At 50.8% G+C, this 16,296-nt stretch overlaps 1 protein-coding gene across 5 annotated transcripts in view; it reads left to right on the top strand.

The window, feature by feature from the left end:
* The window catches only part of CCND3 (cyclin D3), a 98,148-nt gene extending 82,161 nt beyond the window's left edge, over nt 1-15,987 (top strand). For 2 of the 5 annotated variants that reach the window (XM_040473477.1, XM_040473478.1), the window contains 4 exons: nt 9,989-10,204; nt 13,232-13,391; nt 14,143-14,279; nt 14,779-15,987. In XM_040473477.1, coding sequence (XP_040329411.1) covers nt 9,989-10,204; nt 13,232-13,391; nt 14,143-14,279; nt 14,779-14,946 — 681 coding nt within the window. In that variant the 3' untranslated portion in view covers nt 14,947-15,987. Of the gene's footprint in view, nt 1-8,807; nt 9,127-9,988; nt 10,205-13,231; nt 13,392-14,142; nt 14,280-14,778 lie in introns of those variants that run through there. The other 3 variants (XM_040473479.1, XM_040473480.1, XM_040473476.1) reach the window with 2 other exon arrangements.
* The last annotated feature ends 309 nt before the right edge of the window (nt 15,988-16,296 follow it).

The raw sequence follows: 16,296 nt of genomic DNA, 5'->3' as shown, positions 1-16,296 counted from the left end.
GAGAGAGGGAAACAGAAGCAGGCCCCAGGCTGCTGTTAGCACAGAGCCCAACGTGGGGCTTGAACTCATGAAACATGAGATCATGACCTGAGCTGAAGTCATTTGCTTAAAGGACGGAGCCACCCAGGTGCCCCTAAACTGTCTTAGTATGTTCTATAATGTGCATGATATATTAGAGTAGCAGGTATGGGCATTACTTATAAATTATTCTACGTAGGAATGATATGCTCAGTTTTTACTGAGGAATGGACAAATACTTCTGAAGATTACCAATTTGAAATATTGTACATCAGGTGCTCAAAATTGTGACCTGAAATACTGTATGTACCCTGAAGTGTCTCCTGAATCCTTTAAGGAAAAACAAAATTATGTTCAGTTTGGTGGGGCACCTGGGTGGCTCAGTTGGTTAAGTGTCAGACTCTTGGCTTCAGCTCGGGTCGCGATCTTGTGGGTCGTGAGATTGCTCTGACAGTGTGGAGCCTACTTGGGATTCTCTCTCTCCCTCTCTCTCTGCTTCTCTCCTGCTCACACTCTCTCCCTCAAAATAAAAAAGTAAACATTTTAAAAATAAGTGTCAGAGACTGTCCTAGAGTAAAAGAGATCGAAAAGTTAGGGTAACCTGTGCACCTGAGTGGCTCAGTCAGTTAAGCGTCTGACTTCAGCTCAGGTCATGATCTTATGGTTTGCGAGTTCGGGCTCCGCATCAGGCTGTCTGCTGTCAGCACAGGGCTTGCCTCTCTGTCCCTTTCTCTCTCTGCCCCTCCCCTGCTTGTGCTCTCTGTAAAAAAAAAAAAAAAAAAAAAAAAAAAAGATTTAGGGTAACAATGCGAACATGATCCTTGATGGGATCTTGGGTTGAGAAGGAAAAACGCTACAAAAGAATATTAGTAAGAACAACTGGGGAACTTTGTATATAGATTGTTTATGCTGTTGTGTTAGTGTAAATTTGTTTTGTGGTCATGTGGGAGACTGTTGCGTTCTTAGGAGATCCAGGCTGAAATATTTAGGGATGAGGAGTCATGATGTTTGTAATTAGGTCTCAAATGGTGCAACAAAACTGGCAGGGATTTAGGTGAAGGGCATGTTAGTGTTCACTGCAGCTTTTCTGGAGGTTTGAAATATTTTGAAGTAAAACGTTGGGGGGAAACAACATTCATTTCTCAGAAAACTAGGAAATGCAATAGTGGCATATCAGATTGTGTTTATTTTATTTTATTTTATTTTTATTATTATTTATTTATTTTTAAATGCTTATTTATTTTTAGGAGAGAGAGAGAAACAGACAGACAGAGAGAGAGGGAGACAGAATCCTAAGCAGGCTTCAGGCTAGGAGCTGTCAGTGAACCTGACACAGGTCTTGAATTCAGGAGTGTGAGATCATGACCTGAGCCAAAGTCGGACGCTTAACCGACTGAGCCACCAGGTGCCCTTATCTTATTTTTTAATTTTTTCCCTCCCTGGCCCCTGAGACCGTGTTTAGTATACTAGATTGTTTCGTTGACTGGAACACTGTCTTCTTCACCCTTTCTGAGGCAAAGAATTTGCCAGATCTTCACCACTGCTATAGCAATCCCTGGCATGTTTTATTTTCTAGCTGCCTCCACATGCATTGTATTACATTTATTATCATAAATAGTCCATATGGGTAAAGAAGTTTGTGCCTTTGGGGCGCCTGGGTGGCTCAGTAGGTTAAGCCGCCGACTTCGGCTCAGGTCATGATCTTGCGGTCCGTGAGTTCGAGCCCCGCGTCGGGCTCTGTGCTGACAGCTCGGAGCCTGGAGCCTGTTTCGGATTCTGTGTCTCCCTCTCTCTGACCCTCCCCCATTCCTGCTCTGTCTCTCTCTGTCTCAAAAATAAACGTTAAAAAAAAAAAAGAAGTTTGTGCCTTTAAGTGCCACAGTCCCAATTAACTTTTTTAATGGCTCACCATATGTCAGGCACTGTTCTGTGTGTTTTACACATAAGAGCCTGTTTTCAGCCTCACAGCTGCTCTGTAGGGGAGGTGCTACTATTATCCTCATTTTCAGAAAAGGAAACTGAGGCACAGATAGGTGGTATAGAGGGAGTGCCGAGCAGCGTGGCCCCAGGCCGGGCCCTGCAGTATTTACCAACCCTCCCTCCACCCCATACACTTCACATCACAAGCTGGGTCATAGACGTTTGCTACAGCTTCCATACCGGGAAGGAGGAGGGCTTCTGCCGCTCAGACTTTTGCTTTTCTCTGAGGGGTTCTGGGTGCATGTCCATAGCGGAAAGGGTGCTCCTGGAGAGAGGCCAAAACAACGACAACAGAAACTACTGCTTTTGAGGGCTCGCTGTGTGCCAGGCAGTGTGAGATGTTTCGTCCTCGGAATCTCACCATGCCATAAGAGCATTATCCTCATCAGACAAAAGAGGAAAAGTGGTTCCAGTAACTCCCTCAGAGTCATGAGGCTTTGAACTCCAGCAGCCTGACTCCAGAGCCTTCCCCTCCCCCAAGCCTGCCTTGCCTCTACCTGTCCTCTGAATGGGTCTGAAGGTAACCGAGCCACAGCCTGGAGACCAGAGACAGGCCGGGTTGGGGGGGGTGGGTGGGGGGGAGCTGGGCCTCACCCATCACTTTGTTCACCCCCTCAGTTCCCAGATGGGGACATTTCAGTGACAAAGGGGAGGAGGAGTGGGAGAAGAAGAGGAGGAAGAGAGCATTGTAATGCTTCCTTCTTGGGGCTTTTCATCTGGCCTGTGACATTCCATTCCCACCCCTCCTCTAACTGGCCCGTTTCATTGAGTAACTTTTTCTGATTGAGTGCACCTGGGCAGAAACTCCTCCCATATTGGCCCTGGTCATTGCTATGTCGTGTTTTGTTTTTGTTTTTGTTTTTCCTTACAAAAAACAAGGGGAGCCCCTATTCCTTTGAGGTAGAGGTGGTTGTTGAAGTGCCCAGGCAGATTAGCCAACATTCCAGGAACCGCTCTGATCTAGTGCTCACCTGCCCCTTTAGAGGACAGCCGGCTCGTCACTGACTGGCTCCTGGGCCCTGGAGGTTCAGGATGACTCAGCTCTGGGCATGGCAGTCCCAGCCAGGGGCGAGGCCGAGGTATCCCTCAAAATGCCCTGCTCGCCAGGAGCTCCCTTTCCCAGGGTACAAGTTCACACCCTTACCTTCCCGGACGGGCAGTCTCTGTGTGCCTCTTCCTCAGTAAATCAACAACTCGTAAATCAACACACCCTCTCGGACTAGCATGAGAGGCAGAAGAAGGAATCAGTGAAGAGCAGGGACTCTGCAGCCAGACTGCCTGGGTTGAATCCTGCTCCTGCCACTGACGTCCTGTGTGAACTTGGGCAAATTATTTAGCTGCCCTGAGTATTAGTTTCCTTTTATGTAAAATGGGGGGAAATAATCATATACTTCTCATAACGTTGATGGGGAACATGGGATCATTGAATACCTACTGGGTAGGTACCCAGGATACAGTGAGCTCTCCACAAAGGACTGATATTATTATTATTTTAATGTTCATTTATTTTTGAGAGACAGAGTGTGAGTGGGAGAGGGGCAGACAGAGAGGGAGACTCAGAATCCGAAGCCGGCTCCAGGCTCTGAGCTGTCAGCCCAGAGCCGGACCTGGGGCTCCAACTCACAAACTGTGAGATCATGACCTGAGCCAAAGTCAGACGCTTAACTGACTGAGCCACCCAGGGGCCCCAAAGACTGATATTATTGCTGGTGGTCACAGCCCAGTGCTAGGTTTCGTAGAAGAGACACACATAAAGGACACAGTCCCCTCCTTAAGTAGAGGCAGCATACAGTTAAAAAGTGTATGGTTTGGGGGGAGCTAAGCAGACCTTCAGTACGTTATTTAATTCCATTGGTACGTCAGTTTTCCCATCCCCAAAACAATTCTTAGAGGGTGAGCTGGTGGATGATAAACACCCTGCCCGGTGCCTGCCACATTGTTGGCTCTCAATACATATGGATTCTCTTTCCCTTTCTAGGAGCTACACTCTGGATAGGGACAGAGAGCAGATCCAGAACCAGCCAGCCAAATGTTTAGTTTTAGGGCATGTACAGTTGGATCCACAGAAGTTTGGAGGCCAGAGGATTGGTTCCTGTAGTTGGATTGTTCTAGGAAGGTTTCTTGGGAGAGGGTGGACCCTAGTTGGGTCTGAAAGGGTGACTAAATAAATGGAGCAGAGAGCATAAATGGGCTGACCAGTGGTAGAAGGGGGATTGAAGAGATCAGGAGGGCAGTGAGAGGTCCGGTCGTGTTTGTAGAGTCTGCATAGAAGAAGATTGCTTCCTTTCTCATATTGTCTAACTGGAATTTTCTGTGCTAACTTACATACCTCTCGCTGTAGTTGAAGACAAGTTCTCTTAGAAAGACCATGGTTATTTCAGACTAAATGAGCTTTTGGTGTTTTTCTTAAGCACTTTTGTGCTTGATATTGGGGTAAAGACCAGGTGAATTTCCTTAGATGAAAGGTGAAGGGATTCTGAGGGCCAATTCCCAGTGAAGTTTTTTGACCCTGAATGTCCCAAATAAGCCATACTGTGAAGTGCAAGGACCAGGCCAAGGGGTGCTTAGAGCAGAGAAGTGGGTGATAAAGAAAGAACTGATTGTTAAATCAGTGTCATGGACATTTGGGTGATAATTTGGGAAAAGTAAGGCAACAGCCCCACTTAATAAGATATCATGAATAAATGTAGATCACAATTTACACATTATAAAAAAACCTGGAGCACCTGGGTGGCTCAGTGGGTTAAGTGTGCGACTCTTGATTTCACCTCAGGTCATGATCTCAGTGGTTCCTGAGGTTGAGTCCCGTGTTGGGCTGTGTGTTGCAGGCTCTGTGCTGACAGCTTGGAGTCGGCTTGGGATTCTGCCCCCTCCCCTGCTCCTCCCCTGCTTTCAGGCTTGTGCACGTGCGGGGTCTCTCTCTCAAATAAAACAAACAAAAAAACCCAACAACCCAACTTTATAGTATGTACTCTTGGAAATGCAGATTTTGGGGGCCTCATTACAGACTTGAAGAATGAAAAGCCCTGAGGCCGGGCCCAGAAAACTGCATTTTCAACAAGTTCCCTCGGTGATAAAAAAAAAAAAATCACCTATAAATATTTCCTATGCTTTCTTGTAATGCTTCTATAATATTAAGATGGGCAAAGCATGATTCAAAGGCATAAGTCATTATAGAAAATATCAATAGATAAGGCTATATAAAATTAAAACCTATTTGTAAAAAAAAGAAACAGAAAAAAGAAATCTACCATGAACCAAAAATAAAAGGCAAATGATGAACCAAAAAAAAATTTTGCAAAATATATGATAAAGAAAAAATATGAAAAGGGGTTAGTGTCCTTTCAATGTAACGAGCACTTATAAATCAATAAAAACAATTCCTATAAAAGAATGGGCAAAGGATATAAATAGGTAATTTACATAAGAAATGTAAATGTCTAATAATAGTCAATATTCTTACTGATATTCCGCTTTTTATCTTTCCAGTTTTTCTCCATAAAGAACATGTGGCATATGTATGTGGATATGTATGTGTGTGTGGGTGTGGGTGTGTGTATAATATATATAATGAAAGATCATTCAGCCATAAAAAAAAAAATCCTGCCATTTACAACAACATTGACAGACCTTGAGGGCATTACATTAAATGAAACAAGTCAGACAAAGAAAGATAACTACTATATGATCTTATTTTTTTTATATATGATCTCATTTGTATGTGGAATCTAAGAAAACCAAATTCAGACACAGAGAACAGATTGTTGGTTGTCAGAGGCAGGGAGTGGGGAGGTTTGGGGGGCTGAGGGAAGTGGCAAAAGGTGGTCAAAAGGCCCAGACTTTTAATTATAAGGTAGATGAGTTCTGGAGATGTAATGCACAACATGGTGACTATAGTTAACAATATTGTGTACTTGCAAGTTGCTAAGAGAGCAGATCTTAAAAGTTCTCATCGGAAGGAAAAAATGTAACTATGTGAGGAGACAGATGTTAACTAAATTTATTGTGGTAGTCATTTTGCAACATTTACATATATCAAATCCCTCGGTTGTATACCTTAAATTAATATAACTGATATATATGTCGATTGTATCTCAATAAAACTGGAAAAAATTTTAAGATAAAAAATAATGGTGATTTGCTGTCTTATCAAAGGTACAGTTTTCTTTTTAAAAAAAATTTTTTTTCCAACGTTTATTTATTTTTGGGACAGAGAGAGACAGAGCATGAACGGGGGAGGGGCAGAGAGAGAGGGAGACACAGAATCGGAAACAGGCTCCAGGCTCTGAGCCATCAGCCCAGAGCCCGACGCGGGGCTCGAACTCACGGACCGCGAGATCATGACCTGGCTGAAGTCGGACGCTTAACCGACTGCGCCACCCAGGCACCCCAAAGGTACAGTTTTCTTATCTCAATAGTCCTACGCAGTAATTCTAAAAGTAAAGAAACACCTTCCTTCAGGACAGATCTAGTTTCTGGTTCTGTACTTATTTCAAAAGCTATATGTTTTTAGTTCTCCTGCACCCTAAAAGCTTCTTACACTTCAACATCTTTGTTCCTTCCATAACTTCATACCTAAACTTTTTAATTTTAAATGTATTGTTCTCTTTAATGAAAGAGTGCATTGCAATGAATAAGTAGCTGAAGAAACTGCATGTTTGTGTTTTTGAAGACAGGAGTAAAGGACTTACAAGATCACACAAGGCACATGGCACAGATACATGTTGATACAACAAGGGTTCTTGAATTAAAAATATATGTAATTGTTAATATGCCATTTTCATCTCTCCAGCTGGTAGTGTTCGTTTTTTCTTCAAGTTTTCTAATGTTTGTTCATTAGATTGGCTCAGCCTTTCAGCAGGAAAATTTGGTAATAAGAACTGTATCAAAAGCCTTGGAATGTTTCATAACCTTACATTGAGAAATTCCACTTCTAGAAATTAATTCACTTCTAGAAACAATCATGAGTATGCACAAAGATACCACAAAAGCATTTTACTGTATTGTTTTTAATAGGGAAGAACTAGAAACACGTTAGATTTCCAATAATTCAGCTTTGGTAAAATGCATTATGATGCATTCACCAGTGGCATACTACGTAGCCATTGAAAATGTACACTATTTAGGGGCTCCTGGGTGGCTCAGTCATTGAGTGCCCTATTCTTGATTTTGGCCCAGGTCATGATCACAGGGTTGTGGGATTGAGCCCTGAGAAGGGCTCCACTCTGAGCCTGGAGCCTGTTTGAGATTCTCTCTCTCTCTCTCTCTCTCTCTCTCTCTCTCTCTCTCTCCCCGCCTCTCTCCCCCGCTTGCATGCTCCCTTTCTCTCTAAAATAAATAAAATTTTTAAAATTAAGAAAAAATACATAGAATATTTAATGACATGGAAAAGTCCTAACAGTATTTTTTTTAGTGGGGTGAAAAGCCAGCTTACAAAACAGCTTGCAGTGATCTTATTCCTAAAAATATGTGTTCATTCACAGAACAATTGTAGAAAAAATAAACATTGACATTTTAAGGGGTCTTCTCTGGAGAAATTGTAGGTAGCTGTTACTTCCTTTTTTGTGTGTCTTATCCATATTGTCGAAGTTTTCTAGAATGTAAACGAACATTTCCATGATATGAAAATGACGGTAAAATGTATTCTATAAAACGGAACAACTCACTGAGAGAATGTTTAGCGTAGAACTTGCTGTAACAGTGTCCTGTCTCTTAACAAGTCACTTCTGTGGCTCCTTCCTCGGGAGGGCCCCAGGAGAGGCAGGGATCCCCAAGGCCTCCTCCCATTTGAAGCCTTACTGGAGGCCTGTGGTCTGCCTCTTGGTCATGTAGAATCCAGCTTTGGGGAAACTGCAAAGTAACCCAAAGTTTGGGAAGTAGGTTTATAGAGTCTGAGCTAGAAACTCCTTCTCAGAGGATCTAGTTTCTCCGCCCACGTTTTCCTCAAACAGAAACTAAGGCCGACTTCGGGGCTTGTCCAAGGCCACACAGCCAACTGAATGACAAGGTGAGGCCTTGAATCCTTGGCCTTTCCGCCCGGTTGTATTTGTGTAATATGCAGATTTAGACCGGCCCTTCTCATACTTTAATGTGCACGGGGATCAGCAGGGATCTTGTTGAAATGCAGATTTTGATCCGGCTCGTCTCGGTGGGCCACTTCTAACCAGCTCTCGGGGAGTGCCGTTTTTGTTGGTCTGGGGATCGCAGTTTAAGTAGCAGTGGTGTAGAGCACAGATTCTGGAGCCAGACTTCAGCTTCCAGGTCCTGGCTGTGCCACAGGCTAACTATGATTGTTACCCGCGCTGTGCTTCAGTTTCGTCATCTGCGAAGTCAGTTTAACACCTGAGAGTTTTCGTGAGGAGTTAATAAGTTGCTACACGTTAAGTGCTTAGGTCGTTGTGCACTACGAAGTGCCCACTCGATTATCATTCATATTGCCCAGAGCAATCAGCGGGTGAAGTAGGGTTTGTCGAATGAATGAATAACCTTTGGAAAAAAGTTCTTTCCCGGGAGGCTAGCGTCTGAGAAGCAAAAGGGGAGGGCTCGTCGGAGGGGAAGAGGCCCACCTCCAAGGAGCTTCTCTCCCGCGGGTGGTCAGAAGGGCCGGGAGCGCCCGGAAGCCGGCCGGCCCGCGCCCCGCGGACCAATGCGGCCGCCCGGGGGGAGGGGGCGGCCGGCCAGCCCTTTCCGTCTGGGGCTCCGGCGGCCCCGCCCCTTGCGCGTTGAGACGCTCGCATTCCACGGTTGCTACATCGTCGCGAGGGGCGGGGCGCCTGTCAGGGAAGCGGCGCGCGCGCCGGCGCGGGCGGGCTGGGGCTCGGCCGCGCAGTGCCAGCGCCAGCACCAGACCCGCGCCCCGCGCAGTCCCGACCGCCGCCTGCGTTCTGGCTCGCGAGCCCCAGCTCCCGCCCGCCCGTGCGCTGCCCGAGTATGGAGCTGCTGTGCTGCGAGGGCACCCGGCACGCGCCCCGGGCCGGGCCGGACCCGCGACTGCTGGGGGACCAGCGTGTCCTGCAGAGCTTGCTCCGCCTGGAGGAGCGCTACGTGCCCCGCGCCTCCTACTTCCAGTGTGTGCAGAGGGAGATCAAGCCGCACATGCGGAAGATGCTGGCGTACTGGATGCTGGAGGTATCTCCCGGAAGGGTCTCCCCTCCCCCGCCGCCCGGCTCCGGACATCTCCGGGCCGCCCTGTGGGGACATCCTGGTCTCAACAACAATCAGCAAGATGCTTCGGCGGCTCAGATCCCCGGGGCCTGGTCTCTCACTCGGGCACCGCAGCCAGCCGACTGCCTCCGTGGTGTCCCTTTCCCTTCCCCAGCCCTAACTCTGACTGCCGGTCGTTCGGCACCCTCCCTAACCCTTCCTTCGGGCCAGGAAAGCGGGACCGGGGCCACCCTCTCCCCTCCGGCTTCTCTCAGCGTCTCCTGCTTCCCTCCCCCGCTCGGATTGCTCGGGAGAGCGCGCCTGGAAGACCCTGGGCTCGGCCGCCCCCGCCCCAGAGCCGGTTCCTGTGTCTGTCGCGGGGTTCTGGCGGGGAAGACGGTGGGGGTGGCGCGCGCGCTGTTCCGGCAGTCAGGGAAATGAAAAGTGCGGGAGGCAGCGGCTGGAGTCTCCTCCCTTCCCTTTGGGTGTGTGCAGTGGGTGGTGGTAATGGGGGTAAGGTCCCAGTTCTCTGCCCACCGTGGCTAACTCTTCCGTCCCTCAACCCCCTTCTTGCTATGGGGGAGGGCAGTCTCAGTTTGGAATCCTTGAGGAAGGGAGCCTCTGGCGTACCCCCACCCCCTAGGGGAGGGGGAAGGAGGCAGGCTACGCGGAGGAAGTGGGGGGCGTCACCTTAGGGAAGGCGCATCCTCCGTATTAGTCCTTGTCTCAGAAGGTTACCCCCCCTATTTTTTTGCCCCTCATCCACTTCCCTTCACCCCCCCCCCCCTTTAGTGCTGCTGCGTTCCCCATGCCCCTGCCCTAGAAGTGACTGTGCGCCCTCCCCCAGGTTTGTGAGGAGCAGCGCTGTGAGGAGGAAGTCTTCCCCCTGGCCATGAACTACCTGGATCGCTACCTGTCCTGCGTCCCCACCCGAAAGGCGCAGTTGCAGCTCCTGGGTGCGGTCTGCATGCTGCTGGCCTCCAAGCTGCGCGAGACTACGCCCCTGACCATCGAAAAACTGTGCATCTACACCGACCACTCTGTCTCTCCCCGCCAGCTGCGGGTGCGTGCATAACTCTCCCCACCCCCCTACATACTGTCACCACACTTATCAGGAAAAGGAAGGTCAAGACCTCAGAAACTTTCTGCCCCTGGGGAGGGTAGCAGAACCGATTTTATTTTATTATTATTATTTTTTTTGGACAAAAGATACGGCAGTGTGGGGGACAGTCAGACGGTCAGGGTAGCTAACCGCGGCCTCCAAGCTTGAGCTGCCAGCATGAATTGAATCCTCTTCTCCTGACCTCCAGGGGGTGCCATTCCTTCCTGGTCTTTCCCCCAGATAGCAGCAAGTCAAACTGCATGTCTATACTCACTAGTACTTTGCCTCTGGGTTTACACAGCCACCATGAGTTATTTATTGGCAGCAGAAGGACATGCCTGCACACCCCCACTGGAGTGGGGGAGTGGAATGTGCTTCATGTGGGGGAGGGGGCTGCCTTGGTTGAGTCTTTATCCCAGTGTGGACTTTGTGATTGAAGAGCCTCCTAGAGCCAATTAAAGTCAGGCCCCGATTGCTCTCAGGAAGGGCCAAGGAGTTGTCATCCCACCTTCTTTCCTTCCTTTTCTATCCCAGAAGAGCTGGCTCCTTCCAGGTCCTCGTTCTGAGGAACTCGAGCAGCTGCTTCAGGCCTGGTGGGATCACCTCTCCCTTTCCCTCTTAGCCAAAGGCCAGAGCCGAGGGATAGCCCGGGAGCTGAACTGCAGCTGCTTCCGATGTGATAATGATGCCCCCTCCCCTGGCCCACCCACTCTGACCGAGGTCTTTCATAACCCTGTGGGGAGCTGCTGTCACTCCTGTGGTTTGGGAAGTGGCTCCCTGGGCCCCTTGCTGGGAACTTGGGCTGGGCTCTTCCCGAGGCAGGGCAAGGGAGTCGAGGCTCTCTTTCCCCCACTGAGCCTGGAGAGGAGGTGGGGAAGCCGCTTGGATCTGGAAGAGGTTATTCAGGGCAGGCGGATCATCTCCTGGGGGGCCTGGGGGAGAGGATGGGTGAGCTGGCACCTTCCTCCACCTTGCTCCGCGGCGGCCAAGTCTTCTTCTGACCCTGAGAGGAGTCTCTGGGCCCCATCTCCCGGGGAGGAGGGCAGTATGCAGGCTGCTGTGATTGGCTGGCCGGGAAGCCAGGGTACTGGGGCCCCCGACTGCTGCTTGTCGAGGAACAGGATTCCTCTTCCTGCCAAGTAGCTCTCTGAGATGGGAGTAGGAGGCCAGAGTTGGGAATCCGGGAGGCCCCACGGCTCTTTGTGATGAATCTGGTAGTTTTTGGCAAGTCTGAAGGTGGAGCTGGTTTCCAGGGCCAGTGAGCAAGAGGTTTCTGGAGGGGTTTGGGCTGGAAGGTAGAAGGGTACTTCCTTTTTGTGAAAAGACTGGCATGGTGTGTGTGCCTTTGTGTGAGGGTAGTCTCTCAGAACAGGCCACAAGGACTCTTCATCTTTTCCCTGTGCCTGAGCCGGGGGTGGAGTGTGCAGATGTCTTCTTACAAGGACAGAGTTGGAAGGGACTGCACAGAACTTCAGTCAGTCCAAACCCTTGTTGCAGCAGAGGGGGTCGAGGCCCAGAGAAGGAGGGAAAGGTCCCCGTCCTGCCTCAGCACTGCACTGAAGCGGCTGAGGAGGGTCTGGGTCTGGGTCTCCAGGCTAGCCCAGGTGGCCTTAAAGCCTACAGATGTGATACGAGCTGCCAGCCACCACCACTAATCGCTCCCAGGGGTGTGTTCCCCACCAGGCGAGGGCTGAGATTCTCAGGAGTTGCCCAGATACAGGGTAGGGTGTCTGCCTTCCCTCACATGGGACCCCCTCCTTCCATGCCTCCCCACAGGGAGACCCCCATTGCAAGTCGCCTTCCAGATCTTTCCTTGGAGGGTAGGTGCTTTCTGGTCACTTCTGGGTTAGGAGCTAGAGAACTGGGGCAAGCATGAGTAGAATGCTGGCTTCTCAGCCCAACTTCTTTTGGCTCTGGGCCAGGCCCTTTTCTGTAGGGCCCTGTGAGAGGCTTGGGGCTGATTTAGGAGGATGACACCTAGGTGGGGGCCGGGAGAGGGACAGCTGTGACTGATGGCCTGGAAGAGGTTGGGTGGGGTTGCCATTTCTGCCTTAGTAAGGGGCCAAACCCGAGAGTTCCTTCCTGTGATAGAACAGTGAAGAAATCCTCATGTGTGCAACTCAGAAATGGGGCCAGGACTAGGAACCTCAGATGAGTGGATTGGGTGGGGCGCCCAGCCTCCCCCAGGACGTAGCAGTGGTATGTAGCTGTGGGCAGGTGGAGATGCTATTTGGTCCCTCAAGGATCGCCTGGATCCGTCCTGCCTAGCTGGGCCTCTGCTTCGCTTCCTGAGATTTCAGTGACGCTAGCCACTGTGGCTCCAGGTAAAGCCACTGTGGTTCCAGGTGGCGTGGCGTGCTGTGTCTCAGGACTCACCCCCAGTGTCCCACCAACACTGTGGGATGTGGCTTAAGTTGGGCAACCTCTCCTTTGAGGAACCTCAGGGTTGGTTCAGTGGGTGTGTCACAGGAGGCGCGGCCTCACGCTCATTTGGGTGTCTTCAAGAGGTGTGGACTTGGCTGGGATGCAGGACTGGAGAGGCTAGTGGTGATCTCCCCTTTCACAAATCCTTGGGATTACGGAGAGCCTTTCTGCTTCACCCCAGAGGCGGCTCAAGGTTGTGATGCCTGCCGCTGCAGTCTTTTGGTTCAACCTTGGCCGGAGAAGTACTCCGAGCCCTGCACGAAGTCAGGAGAAGGCCTGGCTTATTGGCCCCCGAAAGAGAACCAAATAGGATTGAAAGAGACAGTTCACATCAAACACATAGTTCTGGCACCTTGTAAATGAGCAGTAGATGCTCAAAGCAAGTGCCCCCAATTCTTCCGCGCCCTGGACTCCCTACTCCACAACGCCGGTCCTTAAACCCAGAAGCAGAACTGGGGCCCTCGCCTTCAAGTTCGATGGGCTTCCTTCCCTGTGACATTTCTGCTTTACTCCCTACCCTTCCCTTCTTCAGCCACTGACTCTACCCTCTTTCCCAAACACCAGGACTGGGAGGTGCTGGTCCTGGGGAAGCTCAAGTGGGACCTAGCTGCTGTGATTGCCCATGATTTCCTGGCCCTCATTCTGCACCGGCTCTCTCTGCCCCGTGACCGGCAGGCCTTGGTCAAAAAACATGCCCAGACCTTTTTGGCCCTTTGTGCTACAGGTAAGAGCCCTATATACATTTTTGCCAGGTGAGGGAAATACAAATACTTGGAAGGGTGGGAGGTAACTGGATTCTGCTTCATACTCCTCTCAAAATTTGTCATTATCATCTCTCTTCTGGAGGCTCAGAAGAGGCAGCAGAACATGATCAGAGCTGTATGGGATTTTTTTTTTTCTTTTTAGTGTTTATTTTTGAAAGAGACACAGTGTGAGTGGGGGAGGGGCAGAGAGGGGACACAGAATCTGAAGCAGGCTCCAGGCTCTGAGCTGTCACACGGGGCTCGAACTCGTGAACCAAGAGATCATGACCTGAGCTGAAGTTGGACACTTAACCAACTGAGCCACCCAGGCGCTGCAGAGCTGTATGGGATTTTAGAGACCACCAGTCTGTAAGTGGCTTGGAGAAGTGACTTGCTCAGGGTCTCACAGTCATTAAGTTGGGAGCACAACCAAGGTCTCTTGACCCTGGTTTTGTTTCCACACCAGGGAGAGACTCCTTCACCCTCTGGTCCCTGGCACACCGACCACCTTGGAGCAGACACACTTGTGCAAGTTTCCTGTTCACCCTGGTCCTCTCTAGGAGAGGCCCCTTCCTGCCTTTCTCCCTCGTTGCTCTTATAGTACTCACTGCTGGGGTTTATGGTATGCCCTCAGCTCTATTCTCGCTGCCTGGCATTTTTGGAGCAGTAGGAAGTCCGTGCTGGCCGTGATCTTTTAAGCCTTTGCCTCATGGTTCCCTCTTCCTTTCCAAGATTACACCTTTGCCATGTACCCACCGTCCATGATCGCCACGGGCAGCATTGGGGCTGCAGTGCAAGGCCTGGGCGCGTGCTCCACGACTGGGGATGAGCTCACAGAGCTGCTGGCAGGGATCACAGGCACAGAGGTGGTGAGTGCAGGGGCGCCGGCTGTGGCCGGTCAGCACTTCCTCAAGCAGTGCAATTCCCTGAGCCTCCAGCAGAGGGAGGAATGCATCCCTAGCCTGGTCTCCACTCCTGGTTTCAGGTGCCCCACCCCTGGGGCTTCTGTGGCCTTCTGTCTTGGTCTGGAGAAGAGCAGGTGGCTTGGGTGGGTTGAAGGGCACTGTTCCTGGGTGCCCTTTTCCTGCCAAATGATGTGCAAGAGTGAGGGTGGGGGAGCTGCTGTCAGATTATTGGGCTGCTCTCACACTCCCTTGCCACATCCTCTTGCCAGTTTCTTAGAACTGAAGGCTGATTCCTGGGGCTGGGTTGTGGCCTAACCTCCCAACTTCCCTGTGTGCTGGAAGGTGTCCCTCACCCGCATCTGCTGCCAGATGCTGTGGGGGTGGGAAGCAGACCCTTCATTCCAAAGGGGACCTTCTGCCCTCCACCCAGCAGTCACTCTTTGCTGTTCCCCCGTGTTTGCAGGACTGCCTGCGGGCCTGTCAGGAGCAGATTGAAGCTGCGCTCAGGGAGAGCCTCAGAGAAGCCGCCCAGACCTCGCCCAGCCCGGCGCCCAAAGCCCCCAGGGGCTCCAGTAGCCAGGGGCCCAGCCAGACCAGCACTCCCACAGATGTCACAGCCATTCACCTGTAGCCCCGGAGAGGCCCCCTCCAGTGGCCACTGGCAGCAGAGGAGGGGACACCGCCACCCCCCCCTCCCTGCCTGCAGGAACGAACCACGCCACGCCACGCCACGCCACATCGGAAGCCTGAGGGGGCCCCCCTCCTGTTCGCCCCTCACCAAGATGAAGGGGGCAGGCCCTACCTATCCCTGCAGTGTGCACTAAGGGGCCTGGCCAGCCGTGTTTGGGTGGCCCGCCAGGCTCCTCCTTTTCCCTGCATCTGACCGGCTCTGCTCTTTCCCTGATCCTAGCTGGCGGTGGGCCAGGCTGGTCGGAAATGAAATTGAAGTAGGTAAAATACATGCACCAGCGTTCCTTTTTGAGGCCCCCTTATTTCTGGGGCTCTCGTGTTCTCAAATGCCAAAATACCCCCAGTGCCTTGTAAAGGTGTTGCACCTTCCAGAGTTCATGTATTTGGATTGGGGTCTTTCTGAAGAGATTTCAGAGATGCTGATAGACATGTGTGAGGGGAAACAGTCTGGACAGCTCCTCCTGACACGCTTTGGAGGCCCCAATATAATCCGTGCGTGCAGCTGCTCCTAGAGGGAGGGACCAGGCCTCTGTCCGAGGGGCGGGCAAGAACCAACCAATCCCTCCTTGCTTTGCTTTCCGCTCAGCTTCTCCTGTGTGAATGAGGGGGGTTAGTCCTGAAGGAAGAAGTTGTTTTAATTTATTAATTGCTTTGAGGACAACTGAAAGAGGGTGTGGTGGGGCCCATCGACCCCACACGCGGTGGTAGCCCTGGTGGTTGCTGCATCCCTCCCCTCTGCTACTGGCTGGAGGATCTTTGTGGCCAAGGAGCTGCTACAGCCTGGGGTAGGGCCATGCCCTCCTCTCCCTCTGGCCCTCTGCACCATTCTCTGGGGGTGGGGGATGGAGTAGGGATAAACTGGAGGTGACTGAGCCCCTGTCTGGAGAGGGAGGCGAGCCCTGTTGACACAGGTCTTTCCTACAGCCACAAGGTCCAGGCTGGTGGCCCGGGACCATCATGCTACCTTAATAAAGATTCTGGAATAAGCCTGGCTTTGGCTTCTTGGATTGGATGGTGCTATGGGGAAAAGCCGTTTCTGGGCTGCATGAGGGAAGCAGGGCAGAAGTCAAGGGTCATCATGCAGAGATTACCACAAGCCATTTCTGTAAGGGGCCAGGAAGTAAATATTTCAGGCTTTGTGGGTCATTTGGTTTCTGCCCCAGATATAGTCAGCTCTGCTTTACAATAGGATGTACGCATTCCTAAAATTCACTGCACCATGCAAAATTGCACAATAAAAACCACAGAGCTCATGGGAAACCGGGCTTGAGGCACAATACTCAAAAAAACT

Source organism: Herpailurus yagouaroundi, unplaced genomic scaffold, assembly GCF_014898765.1.
Source record: "Herpailurus yagouaroundi ecotype Mexico unplaced genomic scaffold, PumYag 139, whole genome shotgun sequence".
Taxonomy (NCBI): domain Eukaryota; kingdom Metazoa; phylum Chordata; class Mammalia; order Carnivora; family Felidae; genus Herpailurus; species Herpailurus yagouaroundi.
Note: the sequence above shows the minus strand (reverse complement) of the source record. Positions and strands in the feature narration are given on the sequence as shown.